This window comes from Gasterosteus aculeatus, chromosome 16, assembly GCF_964276395.1.
Source record: "Gasterosteus aculeatus chromosome 16, fGasAcu3.hap1.1, whole genome shotgun sequence".
NCBI classification, from domain to species: Eukaryota; Metazoa; Chordata; class Actinopteri; order Perciformes; family Gasterosteidae; genus Gasterosteus; species Gasterosteus aculeatus.
The window spans coordinates 16,942,550-16,961,657 of NC_135704.1; the positions used below are offsets into that span (position 1 = coordinate 16,942,550).

The window sequence follows — 19,108 nt, forward strand, 5'->3', positions numbered from 1 at the left end:
AAAGAAGCATGAGTACTTTTTGACAAGTAATGACTAAAGGGACCCAGAATGTAAAGTCAAAAGTGACAATACATTTTTGTATCATTGTACATAAATTGTCATAAAATACATGAGAAAGGAATTCAACCGATTGTTTTTATTTGTATTTGTTCATTAAACTTACATTGTAGACAAACCATTGCATTCAGTACTTAAAAGAATCAATGTATCGCTACACAAGTTACATAAAATAAAATAAACACATATATGGTGAAGGGAGGGATGGTGGGAATAAAACCAATCAAGTATATGGCACCTCTAATAAAAAAGAAAAGGCATAACATCTAATATCCTTTAGGAGGATGATTGATCTTACTGTCTGAAAATGAAAAATACAACACAGGTACTGATGGAATCCTATAGACACCACCTGAAGGTGAATCCAACGCTACTTGCACTTAGCTGCATTATGTTTGGCTTAATTGTGTGCAACAAGGCAACGATAACGATACACAATATTTCTTGATTTCAACTTAACAGCTTGGTAAAAATAAATAAATAAACATTCCGATAGCCTAAACACTTTTGAAAAACTATTTTGCATGATTTAAATCATTATTGAGCCTGGAAAGGGGAGTGTTTTATGAGGTCATCCTGGTCTCTCCAAGTATTGGATTATCCATCGTGGACCTTGAGGAAGGCAAAATGACCAAAACATAATCTGAATCAAAAATGCATATGGGGCCAAAGTGTGAAACACTTTTTTCCTACTTCCCTTCCATTGATCAGTAATAATTACAACCTTTGCTGTACATTACTTTTCCAGAAGGTCCACATTCTAAATTGACAGTTCTTGTCACATGTACCGTTTTCAATTGGACAAAGGATGTGCAGCTTGTGGAGAAACACAGAGCTGCAAGCTGATCTTAAATAGGTTGCTTGCCGTCGAACACCCTTCGGCAATGACTTATAACATTTTCCTAGATTTTCTCACAACATCAAAAATAAAAAGAGACTGTTCTTTTTTGGTAGACCCTAAGATGCCAGGCCCAGCAGGAATCCTCCAATGAAACCACTTGTGACAACAATGTTCTTCTTCACAAACTCTGTGGACTGAAGAAGAGAAATGTTTCAGTATACGTCAAGTCACAAAACATTCCAAACAGACATGAATTCACCTTTTAAGTTATAAAGCCCCATTTTGTTTTTAAATGGTATCCTGAATTTTCAACAGCAGGGTCAGGAGAATACTGTACAATATGGTTAAATACATTTTTAAGCAAGAACATTAAGCTAGTACAGGAAGGATGAGAATCCAGCATGTTCGTCTATAAAACGGCAAATGTTTTGGTAACTCATCATTTGAAGTGCATCATTTAATTGATGCACTGAGAAAATGATGAATGCCACTTTTTTTTCGAGAAAGGAAGCATGACATGTAATTCGGGGCTCCAAACCAAATGGAAGACGTTGTGGTTATACAGCAAGCATCTTGACAACGAGGCCACCGGGACGTCTCAACCCCACACCCACACACACACACGTCTTACCTTCTCCACAAACGTGTTTATCTCCGGGCCGGCTTTGTTGGTGCCCTTCTTTAACTGTTTCTTAGCTTTGTTGACATCCTTCTCCACTCTCTTCCAGTCCACTTGGATATAACCACTATTGTTGGCTATCTGGAGAAGGAGACGTGGCAAAATTAAATATAGACGTGAAGCAAATTCACCACAATGATTTATGAACTTCTTTAAAGTTCTGCAAGAATACCTGGAGCAGCAGAAGACCACCTCCTACAGATGTAGCAGCAACTTTTCCGACCTTCTGAAAGAGATACCCTGCACACCTAAAATAAATTGGGACATAAAGAATGGGCTTCAATGGACGTTAAAGGAATCATAAGAATTGTATATACACCATATAATCTTCCTAGTATTGTACAGACATAAACATACGCAGCCCCACGTAGACCGATCCCTACTTTTAATCGGTTTATAAAGCTATGATCTACACGTCATGTATTTTGGGAATTTTACATCTTGTATTTTCTCTGGATTGGCAACTCGTCGTTATCTTAACTTGTATGTGTGCACGCTTTATATTTGCACTCCTCCCACTTTGCATCTAAAATGCTGCACAGCAATTCCTCTCCACAAGAATGATGTTCGGCCTTATCTCAAAATGATTTGCATGTCAGTGAATGCATCAAAGCGCAGCAAACGTTAAGTACGAGGTGCTAAGTGCACAATTAGGCTAGAAAGGGTGGACTTTGTTGTTGCACAGGAGCGATGGAGTAACAATCCAAGGCCCCAGGAACCCTGTGCAATGCATCTCCCCTGATGTCAAACGATGTTGTCAGCGTTTGCAGTAGTCCATAGAAAAACGACAGTAAACGAGGGACATATTTACCATCCGCTCAGTCCCCCGACGGCTAACTGCGTGGCCACGGAGTACTTCTCCGCCAAAGGGCCCGAGTTCTTCCCGAAGAGGCCGTTCCACCATCGCTGTCGTTTGGCGTATTCCGTCAGGTCCACGACCTTGTCGTAAATCTCCTCCTCCAGCTCTTTACAACAGAAAACACCAACAGCAGCGAAACGTGTCACGTATTAGCAACAGAATGGATGATACGCAGCAGTGACTGTCTAAAAAAAAGGAATGGGAAAAAGCAGCATTGACATATTTATTATACAAGTTGCTACGAACTTAGCACACTTAGACGCATATATATAAACCTCAACGGTTCGTGTTTACGGTAAAATAAAAAAAGCTTCAACACGACCATTATCTTAACAACTTGGTGAAGTTCTGCGGCCTGACAACAAGTTAGCATCACACCGGCGAGGCTAAAGCCACGGATGAAAAGTTAACGTCCGCGGACTAAAACAAAAAAACGACCGTCAAAAGGGAGAGAATATCCACAAATATCTACCCACATCCGTCCGATAGCGAGATTAACCCCCCCCCGCTGGGAATGGACCGCGGTGCCGGACCGGATAACGGCGTACTTATCTATCGGGCCCTGCTTACCCTTGTCGCGGTTCGCCATTTTGGAGTGCGCCGGTGTGTCCTCAGATGCCGTCCGGTGGAGGCGCCGTCTCTCTGCCGAGGAACTGCGCCTCGCCCGGAGAGCGGAAGACACCGCAGCGGGGGGGCGGCTGCCGGAGCGCGGGGACGGGGGTCGGTGAATGGGGGGGAAAAAGAGGGGAAAAGGTGGACAGCCGCGTTCAGGGGACACACACACAATCACCGACGTCTTCACTTCCTGTCGTCACTCGGCGGGATTTGGATGTAACGTCGCTTTGTTTTTAAATGTTACACTTTGTGTACGTTGTGATTTATTCTTCTCCACATTTCAGCATGTTATGATCGTTTTCCAAACAAATTACGTCATATGCTCGGGGTTTCTGGTTGTATTTATTTATTAATAATATCTGTACAACTGTGCTTCTAAAGGTGCTGTGTAAATACAGTTATTATTATTATTACGACACTAGCTATCTATTTCCTCCGCAGAAACCCTACTTTAGATCACTTTTCAGGCTCTGGACAGAAACGAACCTAGTGTGTGCAAACGGATGGGTCGTGGACCTGGGAGAGGACGGCACTTGTCTCACACCACCACCTTCTTGCCTGTTCTGCAGGTATTACTGTCAAAGCTTTTTAATCGAAATTTAAATAACAGAGGAGAGAGAAAACAATCAATGGCTATGCTATTTGGTTATGGTTTAGTTCCATCGATCCTTTACTCTTACGTCTTGTTTTATATTTTGAGGCTTTTCTGTTGTCCCTTATAGAAGTTTGTTAATCTTGAAAGGGTAAACCGTTTGATTATCCAACTGAAACAACCCAACCCAGTGTTTCCAAATCCAATTCCCCCAATCAACATCATGATCTTAAACAACATCACATTTTTTTTTATTCTAAGATGCCAAAATAGGTTAAATGACGTCCTCTACCATCGGGTCTTTGAGAATCCACACCTCTTTACTTTGACAAAACATCAATTCTTAAGATTATCTTTGCTGGCCAAATACAGGAAGGTATCATAAGCTTTTTTGGCCATTGTCTGTTTTCTGGAATGTTCTCAAATCCAATGAAAAAATCACATTGCTCGGTGCAATGGCTCGAACTATCAAATGTATATTAAAATCCCAAAAGAAAGTTCCATTTCAAATAAGATACTTTTTGCAATTTTTAATTAATGCAGTCTTTTTCACCAAAAAATGTATGCTCCATCAAGTCATATTAATCAACAAAATAATACAATCACAACATATTTTATTTTTGAGAATTACAAATAAAGAGTTTTGTAATATAATAATTGAGATACAATATAGTCGTTAATACTTCTATCAATGCAACGTTGCAATAAACGTACTTGACAGCTTTTTCGACCAATAGGGTTTGCTCTAAAATACAGTTACGTAATCATAATATAACGTGACGAGCCAATCGCGGGCCTTGGGAAGCCCACATTGATGTGTACGTGCGCGTGTTCGCCCGCGTGCTCGCAACACATCAACTTGAGACAGTCACGTGGCGGCACACGCCGGCCGCCGATTGGCCGAGGCGAACGGAGGGCGTTCCGACAGCGGCGGCGTGCGTTTGCCTATGTGACACAATTACAACAACTTTGAGCCGATGGTTGGGGAAGTTTGCGACATTACCAAGTAACCCTCACTCCCAAAACCCAACATTACATCAACTTCATGCATACATTGGCACTGGAATACACGCTGTGTTTTGATGTACAATGAGGAGTGTGCAAGGTAACTTGGAGGGATCATTTCCTTGAGGATTTGGCAAGAACTACGCTACGCCCCGTTTTAGTCCTGGATAACGTTAGCTGTGCAACAATTTCGTTGTTACTGCGTTTCGCCGGAGTTCCTCGCTCCCGTCGAGCTTCCCGTTTCTTTCCCATGAAATCGTGCGGAGTGTCGCTCGCCGCCGCCGCATCTGCCGCTGCCCGGAGCCTCGGCGTTGCTGGTAATGACGAGGAGAAAATGGCGTCGGGAACAGCGACCGATATCGAAGAGGACTTTCCGAAGCTAACGGCGCAAGAAAGAGAGCGCTTGGACGGAACCGACAGGTTAGACGACCTCCCGTGTAAACGGCCTCGGCCACCTCCTAGATTTATTTGGCGAAACGTGTTGTTCGTCGCAGTTTTAAAATAAACAAAATGTGACCGCCTCCCCCCCCCCCTTCCAAGTAACACGGAACCGCCTGTGTGTTGTCTGTCCTCTACTTGCAGTTCACTGTTTGGATTTCATAGGCTTCAAGAAGATGGCGCCAGAACGAAGGCCTTGCTGTTAAAGGTAACTTATGCCACGGAATATGAACACAGTCCGCTCTCACGGTTATCGCCTCTGATTAGTGCATATCCTCCCCCCCTGAAATAAGTGGCACGGACCCCCCCCCCCCTTCTTGCTACACAGCTAGCAGCAACACACACAGCTAGCAGCAACACACACAAGCCTCAATTTACACAAGTTTAAAGCTGAACCAGCGGCTAACAGTACAGAGTTATTCACGCGATCGCTGCAATGAATAAACTGGGTAAAACTGCTCCGGTACATTTCGGTCTTATCAATGTTAAATGAGCCCAGGCGATACAATCGCAGGACGGAATGAATATCTACCTTGCTAAATAAATAGCAGGTCTGTTGAAGAGCGTACGATGCTACGTGATAGCTCCGCGTCGAGCGTTGGGAGCGTGTTTTGTCGCCACGTTATAAACACAACGGGCCCCGCGAGGCAGCCGTGAGTTCGTGCACTGGTGTGCGTGCGCTTTGAGCACGTTGTTGTTACGGCTGCTGCTGTTGCTGCGCTCGTTGCATTCGCCGCGCAAGTGGCGCTAAACCGAAGCGCTTCTGCGGTGACGATTTCGCACCGTGTCACCCCGACTTGTGTCATGTGGGTTCCGAAAGCCGGATGAATGGCTGGGCTCGGAGGAGGGCGAGCGCACATGTCCCGAACGAGAGGAGGGACGTTGAGTTGACGCGAATATCCGCGTCCCACTGAACCACCCGTCCCCCGTCGTCACTAACGGCCGCGGAGAGTTTGGGGTTGTGCGTCAGTTCACGGTGGTAGCATGTAGCGGCTAGCCGCCCGGCGGGTTTTCTCCCCTCCGCCGAGCCACACACACACACACACACACTCACACTGCCACCGTGCACGTCCTTATGTCGCACCGCCGTCAAAATAAACTCATATAATGGGTGTTTTATTAAAGGTTGGCAAAAAAGAAATGACTGTTGGGTGTATTGGCCCAAGATGGCGGGGGCGGGCGGGGGGGGGGGACACCAGGCAAAACGTAATGCTAGCTAACTAGCAGCGGTGGCTAGGCTAATCACCATTTGCAAACGCCACATCACGACGACGGCGTCCGGTGTGTGTGTGTGAAACAAAGATGGTCCATTAGAAAGCGGACGCCAGGGCCGCTCCGGTAACTTAACGGGGATGACGCGCGGTGCGTGTTTCATGACGCTCGTGTGTTTGGCCGCATGTGGCTGCAGGGTGTCCGTGGAAGGGCCGGCTGCTTATTTGGATGAGGGGTGAGCGTTCAGATTAGGCTCAGCCATTAGTACCTTTTTCATTGTACTGCTGTCAGTGTCCTGCGTACTCTGCTGGATACCCGACCAGTACAGACCGGTACATTCAGAGGTGTGTGTGTGTGTGTGTGTGTGATGCCAAGTTCCCTTTATATGTTCTGGCTGGACTCTTGCATTTTAAAACATGGGGGAAGGGGCAGTGTTAGTTGAGCATGAGTTACAGTTTAAACGGATCGTCCACAACAACATCCATTCATTTGAGTCCCATCCCGATTCCGTACTTTGCACATTCTGAAAATGGAGTATATTGTTAAATTTGCTGAATCACACGTAACCCATGTGGCACAAATTCATGAGCTTGGCATAAGGCCAGCTCTTATTGTGTGTGTGTGTGTGTGTGTGCTATAATGCATGGATGTCATCTGCTGCATCGTATTGACGTGTGTGTTTGTAAAATACATTTAAGTCACTCATGAAGATTTAGATTTGTTTGCAGTTTGCAAGGAAAATGGTTCCCCAAAAGCAAAAACGTAACTGCATTTTTCTGATTAAAAAGAACCGGAGTCAACTTTATTGAAAAGATTCTCCGTCAACAACTTTTAAACCGTTGCAAACGCACTGTTTGTTAAAGTACGCAATAGTTTGTGTCACTACCATCAGTATTTGCACGCTCACTGTGTTATTTCTATGGAGCTGCAGTGTCATCCAGAATGATCAAAACATGAAGCAAATATAAGAAACATTAACATCATTTTTGCTTATTCACATCTGAATCATTTGATTTTAGGAATTTCTAAGCTGGCGCCTTTTTCAGTCAGGTTAAAACTGAATAGCGTATGCCGAAAGCTGAGGCTGTATAAACACAACAATACCCGACGTTCACTCATCTGACTGTTTTAATAACACAACGTATTGCGTTCATGCTAATTCTTTAGCGTCTCACACGCTCGCTAATGGTTCCTCTGCAGTGGGGCCGACGTGAGTCATTCGTCACCGACTTTGGCGTACTGTCGACCGTACCGTTCGCCGGTCGGACCAGCTAAAACCGCTCTGGAAGATCTTTTTTTGTTAATATACCGTCTGCTGTGGGCGATCACCACCTCCGGCAAACCCAAGCAGTCTGCAACATCGACCCTTCATAATGGATTGTGATGGTTTTGGTGGAATGTGCTTGTAATTTAGATTTTTCAATGCTTTAAGATCGGTATCATTCCTTGCAGCCGCGTAGCTCGCCTTTAACGCTCCGCTGGTATTGCCGTCTCGTTTAGGCCGTCAGCTGCTATGACGCCCTCATCCTGAAAGCAGAGGGGAAAGTGGACCCTGACATTTTCTGCCAGCTGGGCCACTTCAACCTCCTGCTGGAGGACTACTCAAAAGGTGAGAGTGTCCATGTGCAAATGCGCCTGCCCGTTGATATCATTTGGCAAAAGGGCATCCAAATAAATGAAGACATGATAGCTCGTTTATCTAACATTGCCACTAACTGTTTATTTCCTTCTGTGTTTCTCCCTCCTTCTTTGTCACATGCTCTCCTCCATCGCGCCATTTTCCCAGCATTATCGGCATACCAGAGGTACTTCACTTTACAGCCGGACTACTGGAAGGTGAGTTGGATCCAATGTGTTTGTGTGGTGTGCTTCTGGTGAGTCTTTATTTGAACAGAGCGTTGCAGTGTCCACCCAACGACGCTTAGAAGTTAGAGCGGCCAGTTTTGCAGCATAAGCCAAAAGTACAAACGCTATTAACAGTATTTTCTTTATTTGCAAGGTCATGTAGAAGTTCTGCTCTGCAATGTAAAATGAACCTCTGTTCTAATACCTGTAAGAGCAACTACCTGTCTGGTAGTTTCACTGTTTTGCGCACAAGAAGCTTGGGCAGCTTGTCGGCCCGCTGTGTGTGTGTGTGTGTGTGTGTTCGCCGCCCGTAGGACACGCGGATGTGTTGCACCGCTGACTGCATGCAGTAAGGCCGCTGAGAAGCGGTGTGCATTGTGTGCCCGAGAGACCCTGCAACAAGTGGGCGGCTTCCAGATGCTCGAGAGTGGCCGTAAACTCTGTGTTAGGGCTTCACCTGTGGCCCATATGTTACAGGGAGCATGATTCTTCAGGTTACCGGCAAGCAAGAGCCTTCACAGAGTGACCTAAGTGAAACAGCCACTATGGACCCCAGGAAGGGACCTCGTTGGGTGGATGCAAGTCGCTGCTTATTTGACAGTTGGCGTGTCCGGCTCTTCTTGTTTCTCTTACGTGCTGTCACATGTTCATATGTCAATGCTGCTGCTTTAAAACTCGTTCCTACAAAGACCCCGGAAGGTCGCGGTGGAAACGATTGTTCTCATGAATGATTTTATAGATTACATTATACGTTTGTGGTTGCATTCCCTCTGATCCATAGAGGATGGCTGATCTGTGTTACGATATAGTATTAAGTAGAAAGTGGAAGTGTCAGCTAGATAACTAGCAGAGCTAGCTGTGCTTTGGTTGTTGACATGGTCGTGGTAGCTGAGCGTTGTATTACCGGACTACTGCGGTTTATGCTTATTCGGTCAATGCAGAGTGTCCAGCCAGCGGAGCCACACGTGCCGTAGGGTCGACCACCTCAGCAGGGGTCCAACCAGCAGAGCAGAACCAGATGTGCTCACAGCCGGTGATTGTTCACCACCATCTGCCTTTGGAAAAGAGCATTCGATGCGTAATGTGCAGTGTCACATCATCTTCTGTTTTTTTTTCTGTGGCGTTTACCCAACCCGACCTTTTGTATCAGGTGAAGTAGTTCAGATCCCACGTGATCCCTCAGGGGTATACAGCACTCCCTTGCAGTTAATCTGGCTGAGACTAATTGAGTGACATCTTACTGTTGGCTTTGATTAACTATTTGGGTCTGGACAAATGTCAGCTCCATCATTCTTATTGGCAGATGAGGATTTGTGACCTAATAAATTTCCCTTTAACGCTCTGGCCCACCTTCACTCTGAGCAGAGGTCTAATGAGCTAGAATAACTCACTGAAAACCTTTGTGGGTGTAAGGTGGGACCTTAACAAAGATGTTGTCTTATATTATGGATACGAGAGGGTTTTTTAGTATTTTCTCTGTGAGGGCTTTCATTGGTATGGGCTGGATGGGGGTGATTAACCAAATAGAGGTCTAACTGGGAAAGAGACACTAAGCCAGCAAAGATGTGTCTACATCATCCTGATCATGAAAGTTCAGTAAATGATGGCCTGTGTGTTTCTCCACTCCCTCTTCTCTTTGTATGATGTGTTATGTTTGCCATCAGGTTGTTCAGTTCATTGTAAATGTCAAACGCAAACCTAAATGAACTTCTGCAGAGTGTGGCCCAGCTCGACGTGAAAGAAGCTCACAGCGGATACTGACTCAATGATCACTTCATAAAATGAACTATTATTAACAGATATTTGGAAGAATAAGAATAATGTCCTTTTCGTATTGTCTTGGCTAATTGTTCTTTTTAGTTCTGCTACTTTGAATGTTCGTCAATAACTTTATGTGACGGTCCGTTCTGCCCACTGTCTGCGTGGTTTGTTAAACAGTGAAGTTGCCTAAGCTAATAACCAGCAGGTTTTGTGTTGAAGGGGCTTCTGCTACAAATGAATATACAATTCAATTCATTTTATTTTGTATAGCCCAAAATCGCAAATTACAAATTTGCCTCAGAGGGCTTTACAGTCCTTACACATACAACATCCTCTGTCCCGAAACCCACCATCGGCACAGGAAAAACTCCCCAAAAAATGAAAAAACCCTTCCAAGAGGGGAAAAAAGGGAAGAAACCTTAGGGAGAACGTCAGAGGAGGGATCCCACTCCCAGGATGGACAGACTACAATGGATGCCATGTGTACAGAATGAACAATGTATAATCATGCAATTCCTATGACAGAAATGATTCAAGTAATTGTGAGTAGTAAGCCAGGCGCACAGCAGGACCACTGCAGGGGCAACCACCATCACATAGAACCACCATCCACAGAAGCCTGTGGGGAGGGAGAGCACAGAGACTTTAGGAGAGGGGCATGTTGTATACGGTGTTGTGTATGTTATCTAGCAGAGGAATGAACGGCTGAACGTGTAATGTCGCGTGTAGACCTTTTATTGGTGCAGACGTGTTGGACCACACGCTATGACAATGCCACGCAACCACGATCACAACTGCCAGCTGTTGTCTCCTCATCACGTTTTGAACCTTAAGTATTACAGTGTGCAAAAGGGGTTTTATTCTTCTGTTTGTAACCATTTTCCAATACTTTATTTTCCCAGAATGCTGCCTTTTTATATGGCCTTGGCATGGTTTACTTCCATCACAACGCATTTCAGTGGTAAGTCCTTTTATAAATGAAACTCATTGCATGCACGGCGTCCGCCACATTTACCATGATTATGGCCTTTTGGTAATCAAACATTTAGTTTAACTTGAAGAAATATTGACATTCTTTGCTTTCTTGTTGGGTGAGACCATTGATATCATCATTTCATCTGTGTGTTCAGTACCGATTGTGTTAGCCTAGCTTAGCACAAACACTGTAAACAGGGAGAAACGGATAGCCTTGCTTCCTAAAGGACGCCTCGAAAAAGCTCTCAACTGTAGTTACTTGTGTTTGTTTCACTGGTTTTCAAATACAAACGGAAACCATCATTGCTGAACCGTCAGATGAACCATCCAAGAGGCAGAGTGCGCCTTTTTGTTTAAAAGTATTGGAGAACTAACAAGATGCAATGTCTAAAATCAACACATGTGGAGCCGTTGTTGTGTTGGAGGCTAGTCCTCTTGATTAAACCCCCATTGATTGTTTTCATGTGTTCCACCGGGTGTGTGGGGGTCATCTGCAGGGGAACAAGTAAACCAGTTCATGGTAAAGGAGTCCCGTCTCAGTTAGACCATTGAAACACGTGTGTTGCTGAGCTCCAACTCTATGTGTTGTGTAGCGACGGCATTGAAACAAGGAGCTCATTCACTTTCCTGATACCTGCAAGAAAGAAGGCCGCTAGAAGCTGAAGAGCCACAAAGAGGGCTTGAACCTTGAAGCAAATGGTTTGTGGTAATGTGGGATCTCTATCCGGGCTGCAGGCTGCATTCATATACTGAGGAGATGTGATGCAGGAGAGATCAGTGGACGGGTTTGTCTGGAAGACAAGATAACATTTTAACCATCCAAAGTATGAGTGGGAATTTTCCAAATACAAATCGTCTAAGGTGGCTTACATTTTTTTTTGCACATGGGATGCAGTCAATTCAACTCGCTTTCCTGATTCGTATGTGATGCCCATATGCTCCCCCCACTGGGGACGAGCTGGGCCCCAGTGGGACCACATCATGTGCAGCGATCCGTATGGCTCTGTCCCACGGCATCACGGAATTGACGGATTCACTTCTTCCCTTTTTTTTCCTGAACCACCAACGGCTAGACTAGACTTTATGTGCTGTACTTTCATTATACAAATGCTGCTGCTTCTTGTTTAAAACCCAGCTGCTAAATTCATGGAGAATGGACTTTTAGGCCACAGTTACCATTAAGTTAGTCTGTGCATAGCACCTAACCATAACCCGAGCCTTACAATGTGGAGGAGGAATTGTAATTTAAAGTAATCTAGTGTCTCATATTCATGGACGCGCCATTGCCTTTTATAATATTCTTTTTAGTATTAGTCATTATTGATGAATATCCTGGAAATGTAGTATTTACCCCAATGTAAAGTCTCCGATCACGTGTCCACGTCCTGATGGTCGCGAGCACAGTGCAACAGGGAGTGTGAGCTAAACTCAGAGCGCTTTGCTCCTGCAGCGCGAACGAGCTGCACCCCTACACCTCCCCCTTAACGCCAGTCTGTTCCTCCTGCTGCTGCCCCGCTACACCATCCATCAATCCATCCATCCATCCATGACCTTGAAGGCCTCTAGTTTTGTTGCTCTGCCAGGTTTGCATGTCGCTGTCGCCGAGGCCTGTGGAATGTCTTAAGGGGGACCAGGGGGGGGGGGGGGGGGCGTGTCAAGTTGGGTTCGAGAGGAGGGGATTGCATCACCCCGAGGCCCTGAAGGCATGCTGAGCTGTCAAACGGTGCATGTTACCTCCGAGCGGCCCTGGCCGTCCACAGGAGCCTGTGAAGGAATTTGTCTGGTTCCACGGTTAAGAGTCCATCCAAAGCTTCTCCGAGGTGGATAAACGTTGCGCGTTTGGACGTTTTTTGTGCGTCGTCGTCAGGGACCCTCTTCTCGAGGGGCGAGAGAGGCGCTCTTTGCTTGAGTCAGACCAAGGATTCTGCCACTGAGAGAGAGGGAGGAGCCCGATGAAAAGGGAGGAGGCACAGGGAGAAAGGAACGGGGGTGTTTTCCTGCGCACACGACAGCCGCTCCTTTCGCTCCTATCTACCGTCCGTCTGACTTTTGAAGCTCGCTTTGAGGCCACAGGACCAGATGTCCTCTGCCGAGCGTGGATCCTTTGCTTTAACAAAGAGTCCATTTCCTCACCAATAACCCATCACTACAACCAACGTTAACCACGTTTCCACGGGTGAGCGAATCATCAGCCTGTGTTAAAATAAGCGCCGCAGCGGTGAATGTATTTCTGACCTCGCTGGTGATTTCACATCCTGTGGCGTCTCTAATGAAGGACACCTTGTCGTTAGGCGGAAACCTTCCAGCTTGCAAGCACACCATGAACGCCGCTACAGGCTTATCTTCTGTAGACAAACCACATCTGCCCTCCTAATTTGCGTAATGTAAATGTTGCCAAAGGCTTCTCAGTGCAAATGATTGCAATTCTCGATAGTTTGTGGTATTAATGTTCAATATTAAAATGCAGGCGAGAAAAGCGGGACAGCCATAGACGGCGGAGTCTACAGTGAGGATGTCCTATCAAAGTTATCACCACGTGGAGTTGTGTTGCAATGTTTGAGTTGAGGTGGTAGCAGAATGGGGCCAGCGGATGTTGGCACTGTAACAAAATGGATCAGCTGTCAGAGTGGACGTCCCTTCGTTCATCTTTTCCTTTTTCGTTTCTCCAGGGCTATCAAGGCGTTCCAGGAGGTGCTTTACATCGACCCCGGCTTCTCAAGATCTAAAGAGATTCACCTGAGACTGGGACTCATGTTTAAAGTCAACACGGACTACGAGTCGAGCTTAAAGGTAAATGCCTGCATTCTCAAGGTGGGATCCTGTTAATGATTTCAGTTTCGTGGTCGGGTCCAGCGGCGCGTCATTTACGCCGTCCACGTGGAGTCATTTTCCACTGCGGCCCGTCTGCTTTGTGTACTTCTTACTCGTGGTGCGCCCTACTCGTGGGATTAACAAAGGCTGGTGGATCATCTGTCCGTCTGTCTGAGCTAAACCTCGCCCACCAGCCTGACTCCTCTGAGCCGTACATGGCCCCGCAGTAACGGGGGGGGGGGGGCTCTTTCAGGGGAGCCTATGGACATATTGTGGTCTGAGAGTGCTGCTCACCTTCGGGCACAAACTGCCATCGGATCCCGAGCCTTGTGCTACTTCAGACATTCCGTCACAGGAGTCTTCATCATGCCATGAGGTGCATTAGCACGCAGGTGTCTAGTGGTTAATTATCCAAATCTTTTAATGAATCGGAATAACAAGCAGGATTAACTTCCCGTCCCAACGGCTAAAGCACACGAACAGTGAATTGAATAAATCGGCCCTATTGCCACCAATACCGGCTCCAGCTATTTGTGTGATTTTTGTTCCGGTATTCTGTATTTATGCAAAGCCGCTATAGCGGATTTCAACGGTTCCTGATTTGTAGTGTCTTGCGGGGGATGCAGTGTGTGTGTGTGTGTGTGTGTGTGTGTGTGTGTGTGTGTGTGCGTGGTTGTGTGTCTGTTGGTGGTACAGTATTGGCCTAAGCAGACTGCACGTGCTGCACGTCCTCACCCAGCCCCCCCCATCCCCCCCACGGTCCTGGCTCGTCGCCAGCAACGCACACACATACAAAACACACAGGACTGCCCAGATATCGACAGGGAGGGTGCATGTTAAGAGAAGCAGAGATTGAAGGAAGGTAGGAGAGGGAGAAATGTGAGAGCGGGAGAGGAGGGGGGGGCAGAGACGGTTTGCTGCAGATGACGAGTGCTGAGGATGGAGGCATCGTAGAGCCTCTCTGTCTGTCTCCGTCCTCACATGGCATAGAAGCAGTGATGGAAGATGACAGTAATTAGGAGCCGCGCATGTGACCACACGGAGCTGCTACTTCAGCCTGCGAGGGAGGAGAAGTGAGATCTGCTACAGTGCGTTTGTGAGCTGCATATTAGTGAGGTGATGAGTTGGCGGGCCATGGAGAAGAGCCGAGAAAGGAGGTGAGATACGGGGGGGGGGGGGGGGTTGTGTGTGTGCGCTGCTGCCTGTTCCAGCTTTGAGGTATTGTGTGTCTCTCTGCAGCCGTCTGCTGAATAGTAATCGGTGACACTGGGATAGAAGAAGAAGAGGAGGAGGAGGAGGAGGAGGGGGGCAGAAAGGGAGACACACACACACACACACACACACACACACACACACAGACACACCAGAGTGAAGAAGGCGAGACATGGGGAGGGAGGTGGAATGCCAAGCTGACGATCCTGCTGTATTATCTGCCTGGTGGCAGAGCAAGTGTGAAGGGAGGAAGGAAGGAAGAAAGGATAGGAGGGACAGGAGAGACTACGGGAGCATGCAGTGGGTCTCCAGGAGGAGTGCGGCGTGCCAGCCATCTAGGTAACGTCTGTGTGTGGTTTCTGACATTTAGGCATCTGGGTTTCTTGAGTGTTTCTGTTTCGTTGCTCTGCTTAAAATGACTTTGCGCGCGTGCCGCTCCTTTGCCGCCGCATAGACCGCTGATATTCAGCTTCAAGGGGCAACCATGTTTCATTTTTTTTACACAGTAACCAATCCACTACGGCTGACCCATGTAGCACGGCGGCACCAGCAGAACAGTCTGTTCTCTAACTGTGTGCTAGATTCTCGTGTGCAATTCCTGCTTCGCCGCTGACCCACATAAGAGACGCTGCTGGTGCTTTTTTTTTTTTTTTTTTAAAGCATGAAGCTGTGTGCGACTGCATTTGTTCACCGGTCGGCTTTTAACAACTAGCAAAGAAGCTGTCACCCCGAAGCCACCCAAGTGCGGGGGGGGGACGGACAGATCGCTTGGAATCACATTATTTCCCACTCTGGGAATGATCTGCTCATGTGCCTTTCTTAGTCTTCTTGTCTCTGGTGTGTTATCTACTCGAGGGGCAGTCATGTGCTCGGTGACCCTGGGGTGGAGACGTTCCCTCGTAGCGCCTCGGCACCACAGGCTCACGTGCGGCCGCGGCCGATCAGCAGGGTTCATTCATGGTTTCTTTTGGGTCCTCAGCAGATGAGAGTTTGAGGATTTTCAATAAAGGCTCACAGCTGATCACGTCAATGCAGTGTTTATTTTGGCAGCTATTTTTGATTTTAGTCTTAGTCTTTAGACGAAAAATGCATATTAGTTTTAGTCACATTTAGTCATTTTAATCCTTCTTAGTTTTAGTCGACTAAAACTAGACTAAAATGTAATTAATTTTAGTCTAGTTTTAGTCGACTAAAAGTAGACTAAAATGTAATTAGTTTTAGTCTAGTTTTAGTCCCATTTAATAGCCATATTAAACTCCTTTTCTTCCCTTCTCAGGCCCAGGGACCCCCTGTGTTGTGTCTACAGCTGCATAATAGTCTAGCTTGCAGTACTTGGTTGTCCATCAGATGTCCCTCCTAGGACAGGTCTATAGGAGGGTCGGCAAACGTTTTGACTCGCGGGCCACAGTGGCTTGTAAAATGTGACGGAGCAGCCGGGCCAAGAACAAATGGTTGAAGTGTCTGTGTGAGCGAATATAAATGACATGTGAAAAATCATTACATGAAAGGATTTGGATTTTAACAAATAGCAAAGCATTTATTTGCAAGGCAATTTAACAAATTGGCAAAGGTGTAACAACTTGATGAGGACCAGGGACCTAAACGCAACACTTTGTTGTGTTTGTCTGTTTACTTGCAACGCTTTTGACACGGTCACCTGTCACGTGTGGCGCCTCTATGTTGCTTAGTAACGAGCGTTACTGCCGTCGCCAGAGAACAGAGCAGAAAGGTCCGACAGTCTTTAAACGGGTCTTCGTGTTTCTGTGAAGCAGCGCGGCTTCAGCCCGCTAACAGTCAGCTAACCCGAGACAGCCGAGCTAAACTAACGAAGCCACATTCAAACTCGCCGAAGCGTAAAATAGTCGTCGCGGTCCGTAGTCGGTGCACAAGAACCACCGCTGAACCGCTGCGAGCGTTCTGGGTTGGTGGATGACGTCATCATGACGCGTACTTTGCCGGTCTGTTGTCTGTCAGCTGCGTGCGAATTTAGGGGGGAAAAGTATCGTGACTTCGTCAACCACCAACATGTTTGTCTCGTCAAGTTAGAATAGATTTAGTCATAGTTTTTATTTTTTAAGATTGTTTTCATCACGTCTTAGTCGTGGAAAAAATATTTATAGTTTTAGTTATAGTTTTCGTCGACGAAATTAACACTGCGTCAATGTTTATGTATTTGTGTTGATAATAAAATCCCCCTTCTTTTTTTTCCCCTCCACCTGTCCGCAGCACTTTCAGCTGGCTTTGATCGACTCCGACCTCTGCACTTTGTCCAAAGCTGAAAGTAAGTACGGCCGCTGTGGTTACCAAAGGAAACCAGCCATACGCTGCTGTGTTGATGCAATTATTAGATTTGATGTAGCAGCTGTCCTGGTGGAAGATGGCACATGTTGAAGGGAGCCCTGGAATATTCCTACGGAGCGATCTTTCCTCTCAGCTGACTCTGCTCCAAGACCGGGGGGGGGGGGGGGGGCGGAAGTTGCCAAGGAGACGGCACACGGAGCGAGATCCGGAGAGCGCGCTGCACATACACACTGTGATTTCGGATTACATGTGCGCTCTGGGGAAACGGTCCCACTCCCCCTCCCCATCTGTGCTGCATACTGTTTGCAATCCGTACCCGCCGAGGTCCACGCGGGCGACTTTGTGACGTCGCAAACTCTCACTCCTCTCTTCTTTTTCTCTGCTTCTTTCTCTCCACAGTTCAGTTCCACATCGCTCATTTGTATGAGATCCAGGTAAGAAATCGGTTACTATTTCTTTTTAAGAATTTGGGGCAGTGTGGGGTTTGTGTGTGGGGTGCGTATTCAGCTCCGGCTGCATCCTTTCGTGTTTCTCTTAAAGGCCTGATGAGGCTAATCGAATGCATTTTGCTGTTAATGCTTTGGAACCCAAATGGTGTTAAAACCTTTGATGTTGCCGCTTCTTCAGAGCTCCAAAGGTCTTGTAGTTGAATGTGTTTAAAAGAGGTTGCCCTTCATTGGCATTGCTTTATCTTGACATGCTCTGCCGCTCCGCCTCTTTGCCCGAGCAGTAAGTGCTCTTTAAATCAGGTTATTGCTGATGATTTGACATAATAGTTTTTGTTGTACTTCATAAAAGCGTCGTGCAATCAAGGGCAACTAGAGTATTTTTGTTTTAGTTGGAGGAGCGTTTGGAGCAGTTGTTGCTCCCCCAGCTGTTCTTTCTTTGAGTCGATGGAAAGTTAGAACCATACGCAAGGCAAGATTCTTAATTTCCTTCTTTAATCAGACACAGAAGCCCACCTGCTTCACCTGTTTTCATAGCGATGACGTCCGCGCTCGTGAGAACAGACGCGTCGTGAAGCAGCCATTGTTGGAAAACACAGAAGGAATACGGCCACATTCAGTGATCATTAGTATTTTCTTATTTTTTAATATCTCATCGTCTCTTTCACGCCGGTGCAGCTGTTGAGCTGCTTTTACTGCACATCTGGTGTAGACCAGGAGTTTGACTTAAAAAATGAATTATTTACTGTCCCCAATAAATTAAGCTTCAGATTTCTGACGTCCTCACCAAGCTCGGCCAAAAGCTGCAGTAAATCATCAGAAAAATGACGTGGAGAATCTTGTTCTTGATAATGAATAATGTGACATCCTTGTGTGTGTGTGTGTGTGTGTGTGTGTGTGTGTGTGTGTGTGTGTGTGTGTGTGTGTGTGTGTGTGTGTGTGTGTGTGTGTGTGTGTGTGTGTGTGTGTGTGTGTGTGTGTGTGTGTGTGTGTGTGTGTGTGTGTGGGGAGGGGTCTCCTGACATTGAGCCAAGCAGGAAGGAACCGCTTTAAGCCCCCCATTTATGTGGCCCTGGTGTCTGTGTTCACCCGGAGGTGTTTTTAATGTGTGCAGACAGGAAGAGTTCAGGACCAGACAAGGACTGTGTGTGTGTGTCCCCCCTCACAAGGCCATTTGAAGCGGCGGGGTCTGAGATGTGTGCGGATGGCTTTCAAGGAGGCTTGTCTATGAACTGATAAGAACATTTACCCCCCCCCCCCCCCCCACATATATACACACACCTCTACTTATGGGTCCAGACCAGAGGTCAGCAAGGTCATCAAGTTAAAACAAACGGCGGGTTCACCTCCGACCATCCGGCTCAGGTTTCCCAAAAAGTGTGTACTTTGGTGGACGCACACATGCACGTTAATGCAGAGACGCACACACATAAACCTGCCAGACGTGTTGAGTCTGGCC

General features: G+C 46.5%; 2 protein-coding genes across 3 annotated transcripts in view; one reads left to right on the forward strand and one right to left on the reverse strand.

Annotated features, from left to right (window-relative positions):
* Positions 1 to 121: 121 nt before the first annotated feature.
* fundc1 (FUN14 domain containing 1) lies at positions 122 to 5,704 on the reverse strand. 2 transcript variants are annotated; one of them, XM_078090477.1, is made up of 6 exons: positions 5,619 to 5,704; positions 3,007 to 3,134; positions 2,389 to 2,542; positions 1,750 to 1,825; positions 1,530 to 1,658; positions 122 to 1,092 (listed from the first exon to the last, which is right to left on the reverse strand). In XM_078090477.1, the coding sequence occupies exons 2-6, from the start codon at positions 3,023 to 3,025 to the stop codon at positions 1,015 to 1,017; spliced, it is 456 nt and encodes a 151-aa protein (XP_077946603.1). In that variant the 5' UTR covers positions 3,026 to 3,134; positions 5,619 to 5,704; the 3' UTR covers positions 122 to 1,014. The 2 variants fall into 2 exon arrangements, with proteins under 2 accessions (XP_077946603.1, XP_040058294.1); XM_040202360.2 differs by lacking the exon at positions 5,619 to 5,704 and having other exon boundaries at positions 3,007 to 3,153.
* Positions 4,351 to 19,108, forward strand: part of kdm6a (lysine (K)-specific demethylase 6A) — a 27,812-nt gene continuing 13,054 nt past the window's right edge. Inside the window, exons 1-8 of the mRNA XM_040202351.2 lie at positions 4,351 to 5,068; positions 5,231 to 5,294; positions 7,799 to 7,907; positions 8,085 to 8,134; positions 10,807 to 10,865; positions 13,549 to 13,669; positions 17,129 to 17,183; positions 17,603 to 17,637. Coding sequence (XP_040058285.2) covers positions 4,899 to 5,068; positions 5,231 to 5,294; positions 7,799 to 7,907; positions 8,085 to 8,134; positions 10,807 to 10,865; positions 13,549 to 13,669; positions 17,129 to 17,183; positions 17,603 to 17,637 — 663 coding nt within the window. The 5' untranslated portion in view covers positions 4,351 to 4,898. The remainder of the gene's footprint in view (positions 5,069 to 5,230; positions 5,295 to 7,798; positions 7,908 to 8,084; positions 8,135 to 10,806; positions 10,866 to 13,548; positions 13,670 to 17,128; positions 17,184 to 17,602; positions 17,638 to 19,108) is intronic.

Coding starts and splice junctions, on each gene's coding strand:
- fundc1 (XM_078090477.1), bottom strand. Junction 1,826..2,388: donor GTCGGGGGACTGAGCGGATG/GTAAATATGTCC, acceptor AATTTATTTTAG/GTGTGCAGGGTATCTCTTTC. Junction 1,659..1,749: donor GTGGTCTTCTGCTGCTCCAG/GTATTCTTGCAG, acceptor CTCCTTCTCCAG/ATAGCCAACAATAGTGGTTA.